The following is a 23232-nucleotide window of genomic DNA, read 5'->3' on the forward strand; positions in this document are numbered from 1 at the left end:
AACCCTTCATTAACTGTCTCTTTTCTTTCTTAACCAATCATACTCAATATGTTAAAGTACACTATACAAATAATTGCTCTAGTAGAAATAAGAATAACTAGTAGCCTATATTATCAAATACTTATAATATATTAAAAGTATCAGTCCGAAATTGATCATTCATTCATATCAAGGAAATGCTAGTGGACCCAAAAAGATTAGACCCAAACTGAGATTACAGTTTTAGATTTCAAGCAAAGGTGTAAAGTCCAGGTTCAGAAAGTAAAAATCCCCCTCAGTATTTTGTTCCAATCACCTGGATTTGCTAATTAGCAGTTTTTCAGCCAGGAGATAGAACTAATTAGTGAAATCAGCTGGCTGAGTTCATGGGTAGAATAAACTTATAGCATGACTTTTACTTTCTGACCCCTGGACTTTACACCTCCAAGTCAGTTGAAATTTTTAGTCAGTTATCAGATTTCGCTCTCCCTCTGAGGTAGGAAGGGGATCTTATTATAATGGTTTCCACCCACGGCGCCGCCATTTTGGTTTTCGCAAGCGACAACAGTCAGTGTAACGTAACCAGTTATAACACAATGGCAAAAGTTCGAGCAAAGCATGAAAATGGTTCTGTCGTTGGCTGCACAGACGAGCACAGAAAACGTCACAGCTGTCTTATAAAGACCTCAGGGAACTGTGTCAACTTGTGTAAAAGTTAAACATATGTCTGTGTGATGAATCAATGTAACGTTACTCCACAACAACTAACGTTACATGCATCCACTAACCATTCAGAAGCGTCCAGGTGCAGACTGCAGTCTAAAAGTTGCAACCTCTTCCTGCGTCTCTCTGTAAGGCTGCACTCAGCTACTGTTTAATTCTGAGATTTTAGCTGAGTGAAATTATTCGCTTGTTTTGTTATTGTATCCGAACTAAGCTCTCGTGTAAAGGATTGTCTGTCTTCTGAACGGGGAGCAGCAGCTCATTTGCATTTAAAGGGACAGGGACACACACACGTACGGCCGTTTTTACCCAAAGGCACATTTGACAAGCTATTATAAATAATCTGGGGGGTATTTTGATCTGAAATTGCACAGACACATTCTGGGGACACCATAGATTTATATTACATCTTGTGAAAAGGGGCATAATGTGTCACCTTTAAATATGCACAGAATATCAACTTCTGCCATCAGGGAAGCATTATAGCGTCCCACTTTGTAAGAGCAAAATATAAAAAATAATTTATACCTGTATCTAGTAAAATTTTAAATGGTAAGTTGTCACAATTTGGTCATTGTTATGAATTATTTTTAATGTTTGCATTATTATTTCTTCCCCTTTAACGTTGCTGTCGCGTGTTGTATGTTGTGTACTACTGCAGCTTTGAGTCCAAGACAAATTTCCTGAAAAAGGACAATAAAGTATACTCTACTCTCTTCCCTTTTTCATTTACCAACTTTGTGAAGTAACTGCATTGTGGTAGTCAATGAGATGCAACCACCCAGCTTCATTTTCTACTTCTGTTCATCTGACTGTGAAATTCCCACAATTCCACTAATCTTCTGCTCTCAGAGCAGGATTACACAGAGAACACATCACTCTCTTTATCTAAACGCTCGAAAACTCTGAAGAGACACGCATCTAAAAGGTAAGAATCTTCAATCGTCTGTTTTTCAAATAACTATAATAATATTTTAAAGAAAGTTTGGACATCATGACAACTGATTAGACTGGTCAGTAGGGTTGGATTGATACCAAAAATTTGGCTTTGATGCGATACCAGCTTCTGGTCCTCGGTCTCTTGACTAAATAGATACCTTGGACAACACCTAAACAGCCTTGAGTGACTGATGAAACTTGGGAAATATTTACATAATACTGTTTGTGTTTATAGATATTCTGTTTCACAGATCGCATCAATACACACTGGAAATCCAAATACTGGACTATAATAATAAATAATAATATTACTTTTCTTACACACAACAAACATGCTTTGTAATTTTGTCTGATAGGCTTCCCATTAATATTTCTACATTAATTTGAGATTTCATACTTACAGAGCTTTGGTGAAAATTCTGTTCTGCCACACAAAAAAGTGTAAAATAATATTTATTTTGTTAAACATCCGATTTGAACTTGATTTACAAATAAATTACAAAATTAAATTTTATAATGTTAAATTCAGCAAAATGCATTTTAAACACCCACTTAATTAAATCACATTACCTTCATATCACACTTCCTGAACTGAACACATTATTGTCCAGGTAAGGTAATGAAATCTGCAAAATTATGATATAGTAACATAGTAAATTTTTGGTACCATGGTACTTTTTCAGTACATGACCAGGTAAACCACGCAATCGCAGTGGATCTTGCATTCTGTTTCGGTTATTCTGTAAGCTGCTTTGTAAAGCCCAAGCGTAGACGTTGCCCTGCTGAGAAAAGTGTTTATGGGCGCATTTTCATTATGAACAGAAACAATAAGGTCTCGTTCTGGCTCTGTGGCCACCGCAGTATAATCTCAGCCCTCTCTCGCCCTTATATAAGCTCATATGAACTGGGTCTTTGATTTGATTGTTGTGAGCACATTTCAATAGACAGGAGATGACACTCAACAGGCTAAAAGCGAGGCGTTCAAGCAGACAATAGTGTGATATGGGGTGCGCGGCATGTGTCTGTGGATGCTTTAAGATCAGCGGTGAGTCACAAGATCCTCTCCCACATCTCCTCACTCCAAAACTCAGCTCTTCACAATTACTGCACATTTAAAAGCACATTAAGATCTCTCCAAATGCACTTTGCAACACTCGCTCACACACACATACACAGCCCACATTCACACTCCAATTATGCAGATCAGCTCTTTCTGCCACAATGCAATCACTACACATTTTAGCAGAGAGAGAGAGAGAGAGAGAGAGAGAGAGAGAGAGAGAGAGAGAGAGAGATGGAAAAGATACACTCAGAGAGAGACCGAGATGTTTTTGATTTTCTGTTCGCAATGAAGGGATAATTAATCATACTCAAATACTGAACATACTCAAATCCAAACTCAAAGTTCTAGCTTAAAAAAATATGGAAGTGCTTATTCTCTCAGCTTTCTGATTAGTGGTATTCACTATTCCATTTGGGGGGCTGTGGAAACTAAACTTAAACTGATGCTGGGCAAAGGGGATGGATGTCCCATTTATAACACTCAAAAAGTCGAGTTGATCATCAAATCAGTAAATTAAATCCTCTCAACCTCCATAATATTTAACAGTATTGAAGATAGATTTATTTATTGTGAACATGTATTGTGGGATGCAACATATTTATTATTAAAAATCTGCTTAATACACAAGGCAATCATTATTTTATGGTATGGTAGTGGGAGGGGTCATTAGGGGCTAAGCCAAAAATTGCTAAATATTTAGTGGTCTATTATAATGGTCTTGACCATTTTAATCACAAACCACTGGTCAGGAAAATTAGCAAAAAATGCACAAATACTGTAGATAAAGTAACCCAAGTAATAGCGTTCCCCAGCTTGCATTTTGTTAGGCCAAAATTTTTGTTAGGCCTAACGTTTTTTCTTCTTCTTGGGGCCAGGAGTGTGTGTATAAACAGATAAATAACCAGGGCCCTATGATGATGGAAATTACAATTTAATCAAGCCATTAAAAATCAGAAAACGCAGAATTTGAGAAAAAATAAAACTGAATTAATATAGGGCCCTGAATAACCAATATAGTATGGATATATCATGCATCCCTTTAATGGATCTGTGATGCATAGTGCGTGAAGATTTGCTGTGGGTTGTGGTCTCGGACTGATACAGCATTTACTCGTTCTTTTGGATTTCCTTTCTTCTGTAAGAAGCTTCATAAACAAAATTTACAGCAGGACAGGACACATAGTGTCTTGTCACTTGCCCTGATGTTCTCAAATAAAATAAGAAATAATTTATGGACTTCTGGGTCTGTGTGTTATTGGCCCAAGCAGCATCACATTTAATATTAATTTCCAATGTACATATTCACACAGACTGGCGAATTTCCAATATGGGATATAAGATGCTCTTCGCGCTAAATACATGCTAATACAACCCTGATCAAACATCTTTTGTCTGTGGAGATCGCAGCCCTGCCAAAGACTGACAATACCAAACCCAGCACACACACACACAAAAAATACAACCTGGGCCCTCTCTCCAAAACCTCCACAATGATCTCTCCATACAGCTGAAGGACATTAGAATATGAATAACTGTCAGGAAATGCAACAGCTGAGCATACAAGGTTACGCCAGGATCTGAAGAGGGTTTTTTTTAAGGGTTTCCATATTCCAATAGGTTTTCCAACCTACTCTAGTCCCTGAGAGTATTTACACACATAGAAAAATATCATTCAAGCAAAAGTGGTGTGCTTGAAAACATCTGTCGAGCTGCTCTGGAGAATTATTTGTCTGACTTTTGTCTTAAAAAGTGACCACTCATGCAGACCACTCATGCTAACTAAAGAAATGGAGGCTTATACAATATAAAAAACGTATAAATACACCCTAATATCAGAAATTGCTTCATCACCAACATTACACACAGACAGCACATAATGTAGCAGCATGTCAAACGCCATTTATAATATTTATAATAATAATAATAATAATAGTAACAATCAGAACTGAACTATTCCTATTCAACAGACAACATTTTTACAGATAAACAGTTGTTTATAATGCCTGTAACTAAGGAATTACCAGAGACTGATATTCTGAGACATCATCAGGTATTTCTGGAAGCGTTCAGCAACTACATTTCAAATATCACAACAAATCTAAAAATAAAATATTTTAGCACGGCATGGAAAAGGCAACATCAAACTGGTAATATTCATAATATTCTGCCTATCAGAGTCTAAACCAAAGCACAGAAAAAGCAAGTGGTCTTTGGCATAAAAACTACTTTTTTTTTTAAAACATTGCAATCAAACAGCAGAACATTCTCAGCAGCGAGAGAGACTGAGCTGAGCCGTGTTTCTGGACTCTTGGGTGACCAATCATGACCAGTGCCTAATTTATCCATTGTGTTTTCCTGTAACATAAACTGTTCATTATAGGCTGCCAGTTTGCAGTAACAGCGATGGCTTAAGTATGTGGAACACACCCTATATTATGAAGCTCATCTGCATAAAATTGGATCATTTTGAGCCAAAATATGTAATTAACTGATTTGCATGTATATTTAAATGTAATGAGTCATTTGGTGAAATTATATTCTTTACAGGGCTATTATATTTATCAGTCTTTCCCACTGCACTAAATCTGCAGATCAAATTGTCACATATAAGTGCAACTTAAGTACATTTAACAATGCAACAACGGCAACTTTCTTCTTTTTGATGGATAATTGCATAATTTTGCATTTATCTTCAACTAATAAGTATGCTAATTTTCCAGCTTAAATGGTTTTGCTGTTAAAGGAGGGATGTTGCTGCTAAATATGAAACTCATAAAAGGTCTCATTTGTGTATTATGTTTCAGTAAATTGTCTAAAAACTAAAATGAGAACGTGAGAGCCGAAAAAATATATGAATCGAGCAAGAACAAAGGAAGTTAATGCAAGAATGTTTGTTTATTATGCCAAAGTGAAGTATCCAAAACATGTAATTTTTGATTATGATTATTAATCATGTGCTTTTCAATTTGCAACAAGAGAAAACCGTGTCCATAGCAGTACAAAATATCTCTCGCGCACACCCACTCAAAAAAGAGGAAACTGAGGAATCATACCTGATGAGCCATTTGTAAAGTCCCACGTCAAAGTGTCTGAAAAGCAAAAAGACAGTAACGAGTGAGCTCAGGGGTTAAACACAGATGGTTTGAGGTAACACACACACAAACTTCTAGAACATGACACAACAAAAACATGTTTAATCAGTCAACATCCAGAACAGACAAAAAAAGAGAAGAGAATCTGCATAAATGAGATGCTTGAGGTAACCATTTTAATGAATCTCTAGGGGCAAATGCTGGCATTTGCTGAAACGGTTGTAGTACCGGGAGACATATTCTCAAAGCAGCTGATCCCAGAACAGTTTTTCTGTTTGACTAGTTGAGCTGTAGCCTGACACTGGGTTTTGTGGCAGGTCTAGGACACACAAAATGGATCTGGAAGACAGAACTACAGTAATATTCATGCAGTCATATGAAACTATACTTATTTTTGCCAGCATGCAAAACTTGCCACCACAATCCTAGTGTGTCACTGGTCAGGTGGTTGTCAGAGCATTGGTTGCTAAAGTGTTCCAATTGGTTATAGTGAGTTGCTGTGTTGTTCTGGGGTGGATGCTATAGGGGGATTTTTTACTGGAGTCAAAAGAGACTATATATCTCAAAGTCTATATGCCATTTTGTTCACTATGTATGGCTCTGGGGTTTTTAATTAAAAATAAACAAATAAAATCTAAAAAATAAAAATAGTAACAAATACATAAAAATCACAAAAATAAATATAAATACATTTGCTTCAGAAGGGTAGTAAAAAAAAATCTAAACAAGAAAAAAAGAAACAAAAATATACATACAAGGGCAATAAAACTAAAAGACGCCCTTCAAAATATTGAATCATTAAAATTATAAACATAAAAAAAAAAATATATATATAAATACATTTACTTCACAAAGGTAGAAAAACATCAGCTAATAGTCCCCATGAGGAAAATGTTTCAAACTTACAAAATATTGTCCTTGTCATCTAAATATTTAAATTATATATAAATTATAAATATTTACTTCACAAGGGTAGTACAACTAACTAAATGTCCTTCTAAATAATGAATCATACATTTTAACTAAAAGCAACATGCACTGACATATCTTAAAACATGTCAGTGTCATTGTTTTATCCCAAGATGCACACCAGTATTGTTTTTTTCTTAGGCAAGTTTTTAAAAGCTACTTAAATTTCCTAATTAAACTAAGACCTAATCCTGGCTTATTCTAAGCCCTGTCTTTGAAACTAGGCCTTTAATAAATAAAAGATAAATAAATAAATCACATTTAACTAAAACTAATTTAAGTAAATATAGTTCACAAAAATAGCCTGGTTTTTAGAAACTATACATCTAATAGGTTTGGATCTCAACTTTATCCAATACTGTACGCGTCTAACAAACAATATAAAGCCACATTGAGCTCTTTCTGTGATCACAGGGTTTCTCTTTTGCTCTTTGACATGTAGTTTGTATCAAACCAACATAACAGCCAAAATATTGATTTAGCCCTTTGTAACTCTCAATTTGTTTCTCTGCAGGACTTTCTCTTCCACCGGTTCCTCTGAGCAGGTGTGAACAGACGTCCTCAAGTCATCACTATAGCCACAGGTTCTCTTATTGTTATACTCACTTTACTTCTGGTCATCCACTATCCACATTTCATCCCTCTGTCGATCAACTGATAAGGACGGGTGAATGAATGGACAGGTCAAGATTTTCATTTTAAAATTCACAGTAAAAAATGGATTAAGTTTTAAATGGATGAGGAAGTGGACAATGATATGGATTTCTCTAGAGAAACCATCATCTCATCCAATTAGAGGAAACACACTCAGAATCTGACACCAACAGACGGTTTTCTGGCCATAAGGCTTTCAAATGTAGTTCAGTCTGTCGCGTATTGAGTCCAAATAAACCCAGACCCCAGAGACAGCAGTAAAGAGTTGGCGCCGCTAGGCTTCTAAAAGTTAAAAACGGCCTGGATGAGGAGAAACAGTCACATGCAAGCAGATGGTTGCTAACACGTCAGAAAGCCCTGACATGAAGTTTTCATGAGCCCACAGAAACTATCAAAAACTTCAGTGCCACAAAAAAAATCATCCATCTGGAGAAAGTGAGACAAAACAAAAGCGAGAGAGTGTCTGGAGAGAGATGGATTGGGTCTGGGGTCTACGATATATAATGACTCCTAAATCAGATTGTCCAGGACCTTTTGATTCATTCCAGCTCTTCCCAGCATTCATTAGCAACTTATTGATGAAATGTGCTTCAGCTCTAGGGAAATAAAGTCATCTGGGAAGGCCAGGAGAACAGATGAAGCAGAAGTAATTCCACTCTATATTAATAAACCATTATGTGGAGACATGCAGTTGTGCATGTCTCTACTGTTTAAGCCCAAAACGCACTATGTTTGTCCAATGCATTTGTTGTCCTCTTGTACATGCATAAAGAGATAATTCATCCAAAACAAAACTTTTGTCAATTTTCTTACTATTGGTTGGGCTTAAGCTAGTCTCAGCCTCAGACGTCACGCCAACAAACCGTTGGCTGAACGTCTGATACACAAAATTGGAAACACTGTTTCAAAGTCGTCATCTGATTGGTTAAATTCTACAGGATTTCCGGGAGACACGCCTGTCACGTTCTTTAACGGTCTGCCTGGAAACAATGCTGTCATGAAGCCAAATTTCCTCATGGAAGAAGCAAGCAGTTGTGTTTACATGTGGCATAAACTCTTTAAAATATATCCAAGAAATGTATACACCAGTCTGTTATTGTAGGGACAACAACGTTACATTTTCACGCCATTAAACATGAAGAGGAACAAAACAGACTGTGATTGGTTGCTTTCATGTCAGTCAGATGGCATCTGGGCGGTCCTTGGCCAATGAAAGCTGCTATGGAGTCCAGACCTTCTCAGTCAAATCTAAAGGTCTGGCTACGCAACATTTTACAAACACTAAACCAGAAATATTTAATCTAATTATGTCCTTTGTTATTATCATTAAATCATTCTTAAAATTGCATAAAAACTACAAACAGTAAAATTTCTGCTAAAGTCAACACAAATATAAAAAATAAAATTCTCATCTTAAAAAGGGAACTAAAAACAATTACAATTAGTTATTAGTTATCCAATTTTTCTTCTATTTTATAGTTTTAATGAAGCTAAAAAGCTAAATTCCCTGCTTAGGAATCACTACATTACACTACAGCCTGTTTGCACATTTCAGGCCTAAAACGCCACAGTAGGAAAGCTTCTCTAAGAAAGCAATCCCTCTGAAATGCCAATTTGTCTCTACTAGATGCGTGTGGCACATAAACAAGGAGCTATAAAAACAGATGCAGTGAACATACTGAGCTGGAATCTCTATGTCATTCATGAGCTCTGGGAGTCAGATGGTGATTCATGAAGCTGAAAGTGAGAAACACATTGGAACAGATTCACTCAATATTCTGCTGTTTCCTTCAGATCGGGCTTCTGTACTTCAGAAATCATCTGGCAAAGCAGACCTGACGGAACATTGTGTAAACACTTCCCTCAGCTCAGAGTTTTCCTCATGATCCCACTACAGGTGAGCTGATGAAGAGAACAGAGATCAGGATAAAACATGGCCTTGTTCTCACTGTATATGTGTGAGAGAGGTTATGCCTATTGTGGAGACCAAAGGTAAAAAAGGTAATAAAACACCAGTTAACAGTCCCCATGAGGAAAATGTCTTAATGAACACACTGTACTAAATAATGTCCTAATGAAAATATAACCATGAGTGAGGGTTGTTTAGGGACACAGGACAGAAATTATCATTAGCTCAGTATTAAAGTCAATGACAATGGTCACAATAAAGAAAGAAGAAGATAAAAAAATTATAAGAGAAAAAAAATGCATGGATGAAGTGTTCAAAATAAAACCAGTAACATGCATTTAAGAAAACAAATAGATTCTATTTTGATTTAATGTCTAATTTTTAAATAAATTAATAGATCCGGAATAAAGAATCTTGTGTCATTGACCCATAAAAACAATAGATCCACTGAGTGATCAGATAGCTATCAGCAGAAGTCTGCAAAATGTGTGTGTGTGTGGGTGTGTGTGTTTTACAGCAACCCATAAACCTTTCAACCGCCGTAAACACACTCCATGATAGCAACCGACCGTACTCAATCACACACATGCATACACAGCAATACTCGCACATCCACACACGTGTGCAGACGCACACACACACACGCACACACACACGCACACACACACGCACACACACACGCACACACACACGCACACACACACACACACACACACACACACACACACACACACACACACACACACACACACACACACACACACACGCACGCACACTCCAGATTTAACTGCAGCCAATAGCAACATCTCAGCCTCTCTTTCTCTCTCTGTTGTTCTCAATCTCGTTCGCTCCCTGTAGGACACTGCACTGTAATCAGAGACGTTGCTGTCCTGCAGTATGGGGTACTGTCTCCATGTGGTATGTTGCATCCGGCGGTTCTAAGCTATTAAACATAGAGAGGCGCATGTGAGTTGGATTTTGAAGTATCAGTGTGTGTGAGTGTGTTGAGGCTATGCTGAGCTGTTAGAAAAAGTTATGCGTGTGCGCGCTCTGTCAGGTTCAGATGAGCTAAGCTCTGTTGCTCCGTGTGGGATTGAAGCCAGACGGGGTCTTACAGCAGGTCCTGCTAAAGTCTCCAGCATACATCTGTTTCCTTACAGCTCTCATTTATCACACTCTAAACTCCATCACCTTCAACACCACTCAGAGACACACACTAGTGCTTAACCTTTCCGGCTCGCAGAGCTTCAGCAGCTGTCTGCATTGCAGATCTGCTGATACACTCAAAACATGCACAATTACACAGGATACAGAAGATAGAGTCACTCTCTCCACGCGACGCTAAGTGACAATTATCCGCTGGGTTAAGAAAAATTACTGAAAACTGATGTATTTGTGAAGTGAAGCAGATATTCAACAAAAAAAATACCATGGTGAATATAGTTTGTAAAGTTATTACAGTTAGTTGTTGATTTTACTATTGTAAAATTATAAATTGATTAACTCCTTAAAAAAGCTTTTAAAACCTTTCTGTCGTTATGTTTAATATAAATATATTTTATCATTACATATAAGTCAGTACGTTTTTTGTAAAGAATTTAATATACTTTTCTCCAACATAGACGCATTAAATTGATCAAAAGTAACAGTAAAAACAATAAATATTACAATATTTTTATTTTTTATTTCAAGTAGATGCTGTATTTATCAATCAATACTGTTAAATATTTAGCAGCACCACTGTTTTTAACATTAATAAAAATGTTTATTGAGTGACAAATCAGCATATTATGATTTCTGAGGGATCATGTGACATTGAAGACTGGAATAATGATACTGAATATTCAGCTTTGCCATCACATGAATAGTTTACATTTTAAAATATATTACAATAAAAAAACGTGTTCATTTAAATTGTAAATTGTAATAATATTTTATCAAATAGTTATTGTAGAAAAAAAATACAAAAATAATTATATTTTATAGATATTCCTGTGTGTGTGTGTGTTTGTGTGAGAGACACGAATGTCCCTTAAGGATTATCATTTTTTGATATACAATATAATTACTATGTATATATCTCATGGTATTTACATGAAACAAGGGCATGGTACATCCATAGTCCTTTAGTGTACTATGGATTTATAAAAGTAATCAAATAGAAGGCAATAATTAGTAGTAAACCCCATTTTACTAAGTAGCCTATAAAAAATATTTAAAAAAAAGTCTGCTGTTCCCAGACTGGTGTTGCCTAGGAGACCATCCAAGACTATTCAAGTTGAAATGCTGTGTACCTTCATCAAGCATTCTAGCTTTTAGAGTAAAATTCAATCGTCTGGGAGGAAGCCTGCATGTACGAGCCTGTTCTACATCGTCTCACGAGACGTCAGAGCGCTCAACTCCATCAGAGAAGCCCAACACTCAATCCCATACGTTACTAACGTTAGAGGTAAGATGTTTGTGACATTAAACAGAAAGCATGAATCTTGTTACGCTCCTGTAATGTGCTTCTAGATGGTGTAAGTGAGTCTTAAACCTGTTCCAATCATATCACGGCTTAAATCAATTAAAGCAACTGCAGCGAAGCTCTGCCCCCTGCTGTTCCACAGATGTACTGCAGATGACAGTTAAACCACCTCAAATCATTCCAGCTATAGAGGACACAGTGCCTTAGAAGTTAAAGGTCAGAGCTTTTGAAGTTTGACAGAACACAGAAGTGTGTATATTTACCTCCACATCCCAGTGAAGCTGTACATGATGCTGACACACCGTGGTAACGTGGGCGGCTCCAGTCCGTCCAACCTGACGAGCAGAGACACCGCTCCAAATAAGACCAGATACTTTACGTAAAAAAATTGCACTAACGCGAGAGCCAAACCACCTGCAGGCGAAAAAGAGAGCGGTTACATGACATAAAACAGTAAAGCGGCTATGTGCTTGATCTCACACAGACATGTGCCCTTTAAACATCTGAACTGACAGGGTTCTTAAGCCACATCAGGTGCCTACATACAGTACTTGGCTATGCAGTGTATGTGAAGCTCGTTTCTTCATCCCATTCTGGCTGAGAAGAACCTCAGATTTAATGATTTGAATCAGATTTCAGTTTTATTCTGAACTGTTTCATAATTTAGTTCTATTATGCTTTCTAGTCATATCTCCCTAATCGCTTTTCAGTCTCTGTGTGTGTCAGTGGAAACTGCAACAGCATCTGTCTTTTCCCGTATCTCACTGCTACAGAGCTAAAAGCTTGTAAGAAAAAAAAGAATATATAGGACAGAATTTCTGCAAGCACTTTCTGTACAAAACACAGGTACAAAAGGCAAAAATGACTCGATGTTCCAGTGTGCTGCTGCACAGACCGCTCTCTCTTGCAGAGTCTGTGTTTATGAATCAAAGTTCAGGCAGCACAAATCAGCAACTTTCACAGATCAATAGACAGCAAGTGCAGAATCAAGATGCTGCAATGGAGAGCGCACACACAAGGCTGAAACTCAGTGTGTGTTTCAATGCGAACATCTGTGCACGATAATAATATAATAAACACTTTAAGACCCATATACAATGTCAGAATGCCTCAATTATGAAATACATAATTTGGATAAAAAACTGTAGAATTTGCCTAAAAACTCTAAGCATATTTCCCCACAACACAAGTATATGAAAAAGTATGATGTCGGAAAACTAATAAATATCATAGGCATACAATAATTTGCAGATGACGCACTGCATGAGATTTTGGACACTTTGATGTTATCCTAGGAGACAGGAGTATCCAAACTGTTCTGTAATGTTTGGCTCCAACTTGCTTCAACACACCTGCCTGGACATTTCTAGTATGCTTAGTAGGACCTTGATAAGCTGGTTCAGGTGCGTTTAATTTAACAGGTTGGAGCTAATCTTTGCAGGACAGTGGCCCTCCAGGAGCAGGTTTGGACACTCCTGCTATAAGACAATAGGTGTCAAGAAGCCGTCAAATTTGAAAAGGGTTGTTATTTTCAAGTGTAAGAGCTGCATGTACAAAGAAACGTGTTCCTCAGGCATACACAACTAGTCAAACATTTTGTCAATAAGATTTCTTATTTTTTTTTCTCAAAGAAGTTCTTTTATTCTGCAAGGTCGCAGTAAATTGGTCAAAAGTGACAGTAGAGACATTGAAATTGTTCAAATTAGTTATATTTCAAATAAATGCTTTAGAACTTTCTACTCAAAGAATCCTGAAAAAAAATATATCATAAGTTTTCACAAAAATATTATTATTATTATATTTTCAACACTAATAATAAAAGCAGCAAAAAAGAAAGTAAGAATGATGAAGAGTCATGTAAAACTGAAGACTGGAGCAAAAGCTGATAAAAATTCAGCTTTGCCATCACTGCAATAACATTTTAAATAGTTTCCTTTAAATAGTAATATTTCACAAAATCAGTGTTTTTGAACAAATATAACATTGGTGAGCATAAGACTTATTTTTCAAAAACATTCAAAGGTCTCACCAATCCCGAAATGAACTTATTTAACAGAGAAGACTGTTTATAGCTGTTAGCATATCACGTCAAAAAACTTTAAAAGGACAATGCCAATATTGTGGATGAAGCATATCTGTAGAATAGCGAAGTGTGTATTACACTACACACTTGCATCCCTAAAGACTGTTAAGACGTTCTTCATTGAATTCAGTATATACTATGAAAGTTCAAGAATTCATACGCAGCCAAAGACTTACCCAACGCCCAGTGCGGCAGCATCTCCAGGTAGGTTTCGTTGCTCTGGATGGCGTGCATGTACATGAAGTGGATCATGAATTCGGCTAAACACCACCAGACAAACACGCGCAGTATCCCACTTAAGACATACACCAAAGACACTTTACACACCGGTCTCTCTATCTGCAGAGAAAGAGAATGACATTTACAGTAGGCTACATTTGGATAAAGAACAGACCCTGCACCCTTTTATGAACCTCATTTTCTTCTACCTGTTCACTGAAGTCTCTGTAGGTCATGATGGGTCCGTTGTAGAACAGAGGATGATAGAAGCAGTAGGCAGTGAGCTTGTAGAACTGAGGAATTAGAGTCTTCAGTCCTTCATCCTGTAGAGAGGAGCAGTGATTTGGAAGAAGGTGCCAGCACAGCTCCAGACTAAAGCTAATGCAGCGCAAACTACAAACAGCAATACTGAAGAGCAAGAGGTAGTACTGATCCTCAGAAGAACACCAGCCACGCTAGAGACAGAGAAAAAAAAAACATTTAAATTAACCAAACTAAACAACAAAAGGCTAAAAATCACTGGCAACAGGACAATAAATGAAATGTGCAACACAACACAAGACAATGACCAGGCCATGAAATAAAAGTAGTATTAGTAAGCTGGTCCTATTGGATGCAAGTGGCTCTGGTAGCAGCCGGAAGACTATCCCTGCATCTGAATTCGCCTCCTTCCCTACTACATAGTAAGTAAATGTTAGTGAAGTGAGGAGTATGTCCGAATTCATTGTATTCATAAAAAAATACCTGGAGAAATTCTATATTGCAAATCCAGTGGATACTTTACTATTCCACATGGAAGGAGATTTGAATGACTGTGAAGCGACACAACTGACGATGAAGGTCACATGACAAAGCCAACATGGGGGATGTAGCATGTCCGGATTTCATTTATACTGCACAATCTTGTCAGAACTGGTGAAGCAGAACCACAATCTACAAAATTCATAGCAAAAGATAATGGCAGACTGAAAAAAGATCGATTCCATTCGCTCAGTAACTTCTCGTCACCCTCGACTAAGTCTGCCAAAGCCCCAAAAATAAAATCTAGTTTATTGAGGATCACAACTTATTTTATGGCCTCTGTGAGCTGCGTGTTTGAAAGGAGTCATTATTTTTCCAATTCTGTTTAGTTCCACCGGTGAGACCGAAAGGACACACTTCACTTGCACTTATTTTATTTTTTTTATTTTGAAGAAATATAACACAGCCATACAGTTTGTTAGGTTTGAAATCATAAAACAATAGATGTATTCTTTTAAATGAAGACAGAAATTAGCCTCATTAGACTGGTTAGCCAATGTTAGTGGAACATGTCCAGTTCATTTGATGAACTACACATAATATGGTTGCTCTGATATAACCGACTTTCAAACATTTACTAAAAATCATCTTGGAACCATTTACAACTTAGTTTGATATGTTGTATCCAATGCGATGTCATTCAGGCACTTTAAACCGCTACTTAAGTGGCCAAATGTGTCCAAAATGTCCTTTGTATGTCATTTACCCATCATTTACTCACCCTCATGCCATTCCAAACAGTTTCGGTTCCCAGTTGTATTTTTGGTCCATACAATAAACCAAAACGGTTAGTTAACAACATTCTTTAAAATATCTTCTTTTGTGTTCCACAGAAGTCTAATCGGTTTAAAACGACATGAGAGTGAGTAAATGATGGCAGACTTTTCATTTTTGGGTGAACTATCACTTTAACACCAGACTCAGTCGCTATAATATAGAATTTTCACTCTTGGGTGGACTATCCTTTAAGTAGGCTTCTATGTACTGTAAGTGATGAACAACCGCTGTAAACCACAGCTCCATTTTTCTAAATTACTACACCTCAGGCCAGCATCCACTCATCCTCTGTGTTGAAAATAAACTATCTACTGGGCATGCTCAGAAGACATCTGGCATCCAGCCAGCCGACACAGCAGCAGTCACTTTCAAAAACTCATTATCGCCACTCAAAAATAAAGCTATAACCACCTCTAAATTACACTAAATGACAGGGCAGCGTTCTGAAATTAGTCACTGGCTGATGCTGTTTTTCTTTGGAAGTCATTATGGAAGTCTCTGTGGTATAGCTGCATGGGTATTGCTGTCTTCCTGAGGGGTTTTCACAGCTAAGTAACTGAGGTAAACAGATATACAGGACAAAAAAATATCATTAAAATAGAATGAAGATCACAATAGATTAAATTACAGTTGCTTGTTCTTCGGATGGGTATGTTAATAGATGCTGCTGAGTAATAAATAATAATTAGATGAAGGTTTAATTAAGAAGGGGTGTCACAATTAATCAAGGAAAGTAGGGAACTCATTTGTCACTCAGATCAATATTCCCTCTGTCTGTTTTGTCCCCTCTATCTGCACGAGCTTGTTGATCTAGTTGCTTTCACCTTCAGTCAGTTATCTAATGACAGCTGTCAATCAATCAATCGCTGTGTCAAGTGACTAAGCAGATAAAGAAAACAAACAAAAACAGGACCTTCTGGAAGCCAGCTGACTCTTTTCGTTGTACTGTTGTAACGTCTATTGTGTGAGAAGAAAGGAAATACACAAGCACTGTTGTGCAGGTAAACGTTTGACTTTGAATATTTGCCTGAGAGACTGTTTGAAAGTGTATGCATCACTGTGTTTGTGTAAAGAGAATGGTGACATTTAATGCGGACTTGTTTCAGTCTCATCCTCATCCTCTCTGCAGATGTGCTCTGAGAGCCCAGGAGACAGCACAGACTCTGATCCTGAACCAGACATATCCCTCACTCTGTCCATCACACCTCCTCCTCATCAATACAGAAAGCTTTAAAAGGGACACAGGTAGTTCAACCAAAATAAATCATCATCATCATGGAACCCAAAAGGAGAAATTTTGAAGACTGTGCTGGTCACACCTTTCCATGCAATTCCAATGAATGGGGACTTAAGTTTTTGTTTTTTTTATGTTTGAAAAAAGGACATAAAAGCACCATAAAAGCACTCCATATGACTGCTTTATATTCCAAGTGTTCTTTGATAGTTATTCAAACGATTTGCATGAGATACCGACCAAAATTGAAGCTATTCACTGATAATCTTCACCTCCGGGAAGCTTTCTGGTCATATAATGGTACATGCACTTTTACAAGTTGATTGTATTGAAATGTGTGTTGGCAGTGCCTGTACACAACCAACACATAATGATAAAAATCCATCCAGTTTAAAAAAAAAAAACTCCTTATATGTTTTCCCCTGTCTCAAATCGAGCCGTCTGACCGTGTGACGTCACAGGGTCGGACGCCCCTCCCACGATTGTTAATTGACTGCAGCGTTTCAACATAGACCCGCCCTGAGCGAGCGGTCATCATAGTCCACCATTGTTGATACGCTGGATCAGAATGCCGTCTAAGCGATTGTGGTGTTCTGTTCTTGGGTGTAATAACTAACACAACAGTCATTTTGATGTTCCTAAATCTGAACCGCTGAAGACGCAGTGGCTGAGTTTTGTTTTCGAAGGGAATATTCCCCACGATCAATGTCAATGCTTTCATGTTTGCGCGAATCATTTCTAATAAACATACATTACAACAAATTCTTAGGTGTCCTTCAACTACTGCTCCTGCCGTGACCTCATGTCAGTGCTTCAGCCCTGACAGTTGTACCCAACACTGCATAGATAACGTTACGCATCACTGACAAGCCTACATGTACCGCAAAAAAGTTTTACATGATCATTAGCTGTAACATCTATCTGTCAATGAACTAACGTATAAATTACATCAGTAAACACATAACGTTAGCGTTCGTATCTCACTACTCTACCTTGCCAGTTCAAAGATAGATCAAAGTGACATTACGTTAACCAACCATTCATAAACGTCCTGTTCGAGCCTTAATTGTCAAACTTCTTCGGGGTCGTCATCTTGTTCTGGGTCCGACCCCGGTTCAAATTGAAACGGTTGAACAGATGTGTTCTCAGAGACTCCCGCTGCCATTCTTTCTCCAAAATATACCCTCAACTGTTGTCAAGGCAACACTTCACGTGTGTTGTGTAAAAAACGCCCCACAGAACAGAGGGGCGGGGTGAGCAATGCTCATTATCATTTAAAGACACATGCACTTAAATGGCGTGCTGAAAACAGCTGTTTTTGACCAGGTAAAATGAGTGTTTTCTTACAATACTAATGAGAATTTTGAATTAAAGTATATTACAAACTTTTAATTTACACCGTAAAGAATCATATTAACTTGTACAAAAATGGCATTATATGACCCCTTTAAGAAGTGAGTTGAGCAGATCAGTTTGATTTGAGCATGACCCATTCAGATTGGTTTTCGCAACTGAATCAACCACTTTTGTTATTGTTAACTAAAATAAAAACTATTCAAATTATTTTCGTTATTTGAAATAAAGGTGAAATTAAATATTAAATAAAATATAAATATTAGATGAAAAACTTTAAATTGAAAATAAATAAATAAACGAAATTAAGTTGCTTTGGCATTAACTAACTGAAATAAGTTTAAGTTTAAGAAATACTAAAAACTGAAATAAAAGTAATTTAAGGCTAAATAGGAATATTTTAAAAAAACAAAATAAATGAAAAAAGAACAACAAAATATACCCTCAACTGTTGTCAAGGCAACACTAAAACACTAACACTTTAGGCAACAAAAAAACACTTTAACTAAAACTTAAACTAATTAAAATTATTAATAAATACTATAATAGTATAAAAAGTAATACTAAAATAACACTGGAATCAACCAACTGAAAAGATTTTACTTAAAAGAACAATTCGTTCAAGCATTGCTACTTCCTTCATGATTTGAGTATGGCGAACGATTTTATGATTTTGCACCATTACAATACTTTTATGGTGGTTTTGCGTCCCTTTTGAAGCATGAAAGATCTTGCCATCGTTCATGATAATAGCATGGAAAAAAGCAACCAGCACATCATTCACATTTCTCATTTTGTGTTCTAAGAGGGGAAAAAAGAAAGCCATATGGACTTGGAACAACATGAAAGTGAGTAAAATGAGGAAATTTTTTGGTTAGCACATCATGTAATTTTTGGGTGAACAACCCTTTAAATTGGACACTTTTACACAGCTTCCCCTTAGAGGAGCGGCAACTTTGGTGCCTCACGTACATGGGTTACAGCAATTACAGGCGCACAGAGATTCACACACCTGTAAATCCTGGAGGGCACTGACATTTAGTGTGGAGAGCAGCAGGAGGGAGCAAAACCACGAGAGGGCGGGGCTACGTAGCTGAGCAACCACCAATGAGATGCTCAGATGCAGCATCAAAAGAGTCACGCCCCACACACCGAGAAGCCAACCAGCAGAGAGCAAGCCATACACTGCAAAGACTGCCAGTCGGAACTGTAACACACAAGGAAAGATGATGAAACATGCAAACATTTGATGACTTGCTCAAATTTATCTTCTCTGCATCAAAATGACCTGAGGCAGATAACAGGCTGTCAGTCTGGACACCACAGCGTGGCCAATCAGAGACCACAGAAGAGACCGCCATGCCCACTCATTCCAAAAACTCCATTCAAAATCAGTAGGGTCCTAAAAACACAAAACACACACATAGTTTTGTTTGTCTGTATAAAAGGAACTTGTTGATTGAGCAGGAAACAATGCATCAACCAAATGTGCTATCCTCACTAATATAATCACCATGTTCTCTCACCTTCTTGAATCCCAATATAAGGAATCCTCTCTCCAGCTGCACCTCTCTGTCCAGACTGACCTCATGCTCTGTCAATCACACACACATGAAAACACATTTCTCACACACTATTCTGGAGGAACACAAAGTCTGTACACGGGACTATTTTGGTTAACTAGAATCAGAATGCAGGTTTGCTGGCCAAGTTAGCTTACACCTTGATGACTTATACCTGGTAAGGTATCTCAAACATCTAGTTCACAATAACTATAGAACACACAACGGGCCTGTCCAAATACCCACACTTGCGGTTTTTGAACTTGACCACTTGTCTACTTGCACAACGTATTTACTGTTTTTGGCGCGAGTGTTCAAGTGGGCATGAAGACTGCAAGTGTGTGTGAATAGAACTTTTGATTACCCGATGCGACCCAGGTGTTTACAGAGTTTTACTTTGATTTTCAAAACTTTGCATTCTAAATATCTGTTCAGTAGAACCTAAGTAATAGACAACAACATTCTGTAATTGTGGTGCTTCTAATTAAGAGATAAAAAGCACAAGGTTTAAGCCTAGTCTGTGAAACAGGGGGCAAATGCAATATCTAATTAATTTAACTCACAGTAGAATGTCTATAAAGTGGCATTCGAGATAGAGTGAGTTTAGTGTGCGTTAACTTAAGGGCACAGCGCTTTGTCATTTTTAAGACCTGGGATAGTTGCGTTCACGTGCTCGCAAGTGGCCAAGACCGCAAGTGTGTGTATTTGGACAGACCCAATAAAAAATTGAGACAGTGGTTGGCTGGCTCTGTATTGTCCACAACTATATTCAAAGGCCCCCTAACTTTTCCTGTAGTTCATGATTTTATGGATTAGGATTAAGGATAATAATTAATTACTATTATTTTACTTAGTAGTTTCTAATCCACTAATATTTAAGCTTGGCATAACTAGAAAATTGTATATTCATTATTAAAATACCTAAAATGACGGCCCCCTGGTTGGGATTGAGAACCACTGATCTAAGATATTTGATCATATGGACATTATAGGATGGAGGGTTCAATGCACAATTTCTCAGTTTCAATGAGATTGTTCATCCAAAAATGTATATTCTCTGATCATTTACTCACCCTCATGTCATTCCAAACCTGTATGGTTTTAAAAAAAATTCTGAACGTTTAGCAATAGCAGAACTTTCACTATTACAATGAAATTAAACTTGGCAACCCTATCCACTTTCATTTCATGGATAAGAGCCCCATGGATAAGTTTTGATGAAGGCTAAGATCTCTTGAATATTCCCTGCACACATGCAATAACTCTCTTCTTTCTCCCCTGCAATGCAGTGTCAGTTTGGTATTGTTTTCCCCACCCCTCCCCTCTCTTCCATCATCTCTTTATTCATCCAGTTTCTTAGGATGGACCTCTCGTCACCTCGACAGACGGTTTTCCTGCAGGGTGCACAGGCAGGCAAGGATCTATTCACACGGTCATAAACACACACACTTTTTCCAGATAAGAAAGTGTGAAACAGAAGTGAGAGCACATTGCCATCTGGTGGCCGCACTGTGTTGTGACACAAAGACAGCAGAAGAAAGAAGTATCATGGGCATGTTTGCTGTGATACAGATCTTAAGTGACACTGATTTGGAGTTATATTTTGTATAGAAACCCACATCAGAAACAATGTGATTAATAGTGCCTAAAGTGTCTTTAAGATGAAGAAATTAGACCTGGCCAAACAATAAGACACAAAATGCAATATTATATCAATATTATATATAATTATATATCAATAGCATGTCAGTACTTAACGCTGACTAATTTACTATTCACAAACTTATAAAGTGAATGTTTTCTCAAGTATTCAGGTCACTTTTTTCTAAATTATTACTATTACTAGTATGGATATGGAACTGAATCTAATGTCAGTGTCCTTTAAAAATGCTGTTTTCTGATGGCAAAAATACTTATCTTTAAATGTATCATCAGATTCACCTATTGTTTTTATTTATGCAGTTTTTGGGGGGTTTTGAGCATGAGGAAAGGCCCCATTTTAAAGCTTTATTTTTGCACTTTTTTGACTGGCATGTTTTGGTTGAAAGAGATAAAAATGGGTGCTGTGTGTTGCCTTTTGCTGACCTGAGATCCTGTCGTCCCTCAAAATGACAGCACAACCTTTTCAGAGTCCTTAGAGTCAGCAGTTAACACGACAGGACCGAGGCGTGCATGCGCGCACACACACACACACACACACACACACACACACACACACACACACACACACACACACACACACACACACACACACACACACACACTACAGCAGCCCTTTTCAAACTGACACATCATAAAATAAAGTCTATGTGTGCACTGAAAATGCAGCAAATTTTTTATTTTATATTCATTCTGAATAAATTAATCCAAATAAAAGATTCAGCAGGTATATAATACACATTTAATAACAATTGAATAATGTTTTAACTGACAAAGTTGTGGAGTGGTGGTTGTCTAATGGTCATGCATTATGCATGCAATATATGTGATGTTTCTTGGATTTTTTTAGGTTTGGGATTTTAATTTCTGTGTTCCCTTGTTAATTGAAACTGTACAGTTGAACACCTGGGTTATTTTACAGAGATCCTCTCTTATAAAGCTAGTTTGTGTTTTGTTCTGGGACAGAAAGGCAGCTCACCTTTAGAAAACTTGTGCAGCTGGTAGAAAGAATAGAGATGAGCGGAGAAGGAGAGAATCCAGTAGGCCGTCATCTCCCAACGAGGTAGAGACACCAGCTCCCATTTTTGTGTCATGGAAACTGAACCTACAGGTTAGGAAGATACACTTTGATTGGTAAGTCACTAGAGTTTTCCCCCCTGCAAACATCATCGTTTTCAAATAAAGCAGCTTAAGTGAATCATATTGGATTAAAACTAAGATTAAACTGTATTTTAGGAGGATGTGACAATGTGCTTCATAGACAATAATAATCCCGCATAGTCAAATTTACGGATTATAATATCTAAAAGATGCCATTCACCAGTAATAAGATTAAAAGAAATGCGTTTTATGAAATACTTTATCTCCATACCACAATTAACTCTACAAAATCATCGATTATATACAAAGGAACCCCGAAATAAGAGGAGCTTGTGGTCTGTTACAATAAAAATCATGTTCAATAGTTCAATTGGGATGTAAAGTCCATCCAGATTTATTTGCTCAAACAGTCATTCACGACTTTAAACAGATAAAATGGTTTCTTTACACAAGCTAGCCCACTGACTACATTATCCTATCGCAAGTTTCGCAACAATGCCTGCCCTGGGCTATAATATTTGCATAAACGTTTCAGTTACTCACATAAACAACAAACAGAAAAACTCTCGTGCCCGCTAAACGGACGCTGCAGTGAAGCCCCGCCCTATGCTTCCGATATTTGTCACGCCCCCGGATCCTGATTGGCTA

General features: G+C 37.4%; 1 protein-coding gene across 4 annotated transcripts in view; it reads right to left on the bottom strand.

Moving 5' to 3' along the window:
• Window positions 1-23223, bottom strand: part of hhat (hedgehog acyltransferase) — a 45686-nt gene extending 22463 nt beyond the window's left edge. For 2 of the 4 annotated variants that reach the window (XM_079632199.1, XM_079632198.1), the window contains exons 1-9: window positions 23128-23223; window positions 22463-22588; window positions 19789-19856; window positions 19551-19664; window positions 19275-19469; window positions 14307-14552; window positions 14055-14217; window positions 12059-12209; window positions 5758-5793 (exon numbers count right to left, since the gene is read on the bottom strand). In XM_079632199.1, the coding sequence (XP_079488325.1) occupies window positions 5758-5793; window positions 12059-12209; window positions 14055-14217; window positions 14307-14552; window positions 19275-19469; window positions 19551-19664; window positions 19789-19856; window positions 22463-22577 (1088 nt within the window). In that variant the 5' untranslated portion in view covers window positions 22578-22588; window positions 23128-23223. Of the gene's footprint in view, window positions 1-5757; window positions 5794-12058; window positions 12210-14054; window positions 14218-14306; window positions 14553-19274; window positions 19470-19550; window positions 19665-19788; window positions 19857-22462; window positions 22589-22855; window positions 22960-23127 lie in introns of those variants that run through there. The other 2 variants (XM_079632200.1, XM_079632197.1) reach the window with 2 other exon arrangements.
• Between the last annotated feature and the right edge of the window lie 9 nt (window positions 23224-23232).

The sequence above is a fragment of the Phoxinus phoxinus genome (genome assembly GCF_949152265.1).
Source record: "Phoxinus phoxinus genome assembly, chromosome: 13".
Taxonomy (NCBI): domain Eukaryota; kingdom Metazoa; phylum Chordata; class Actinopteri; order Cypriniformes; family Leuciscidae; genus Phoxinus; species Phoxinus phoxinus.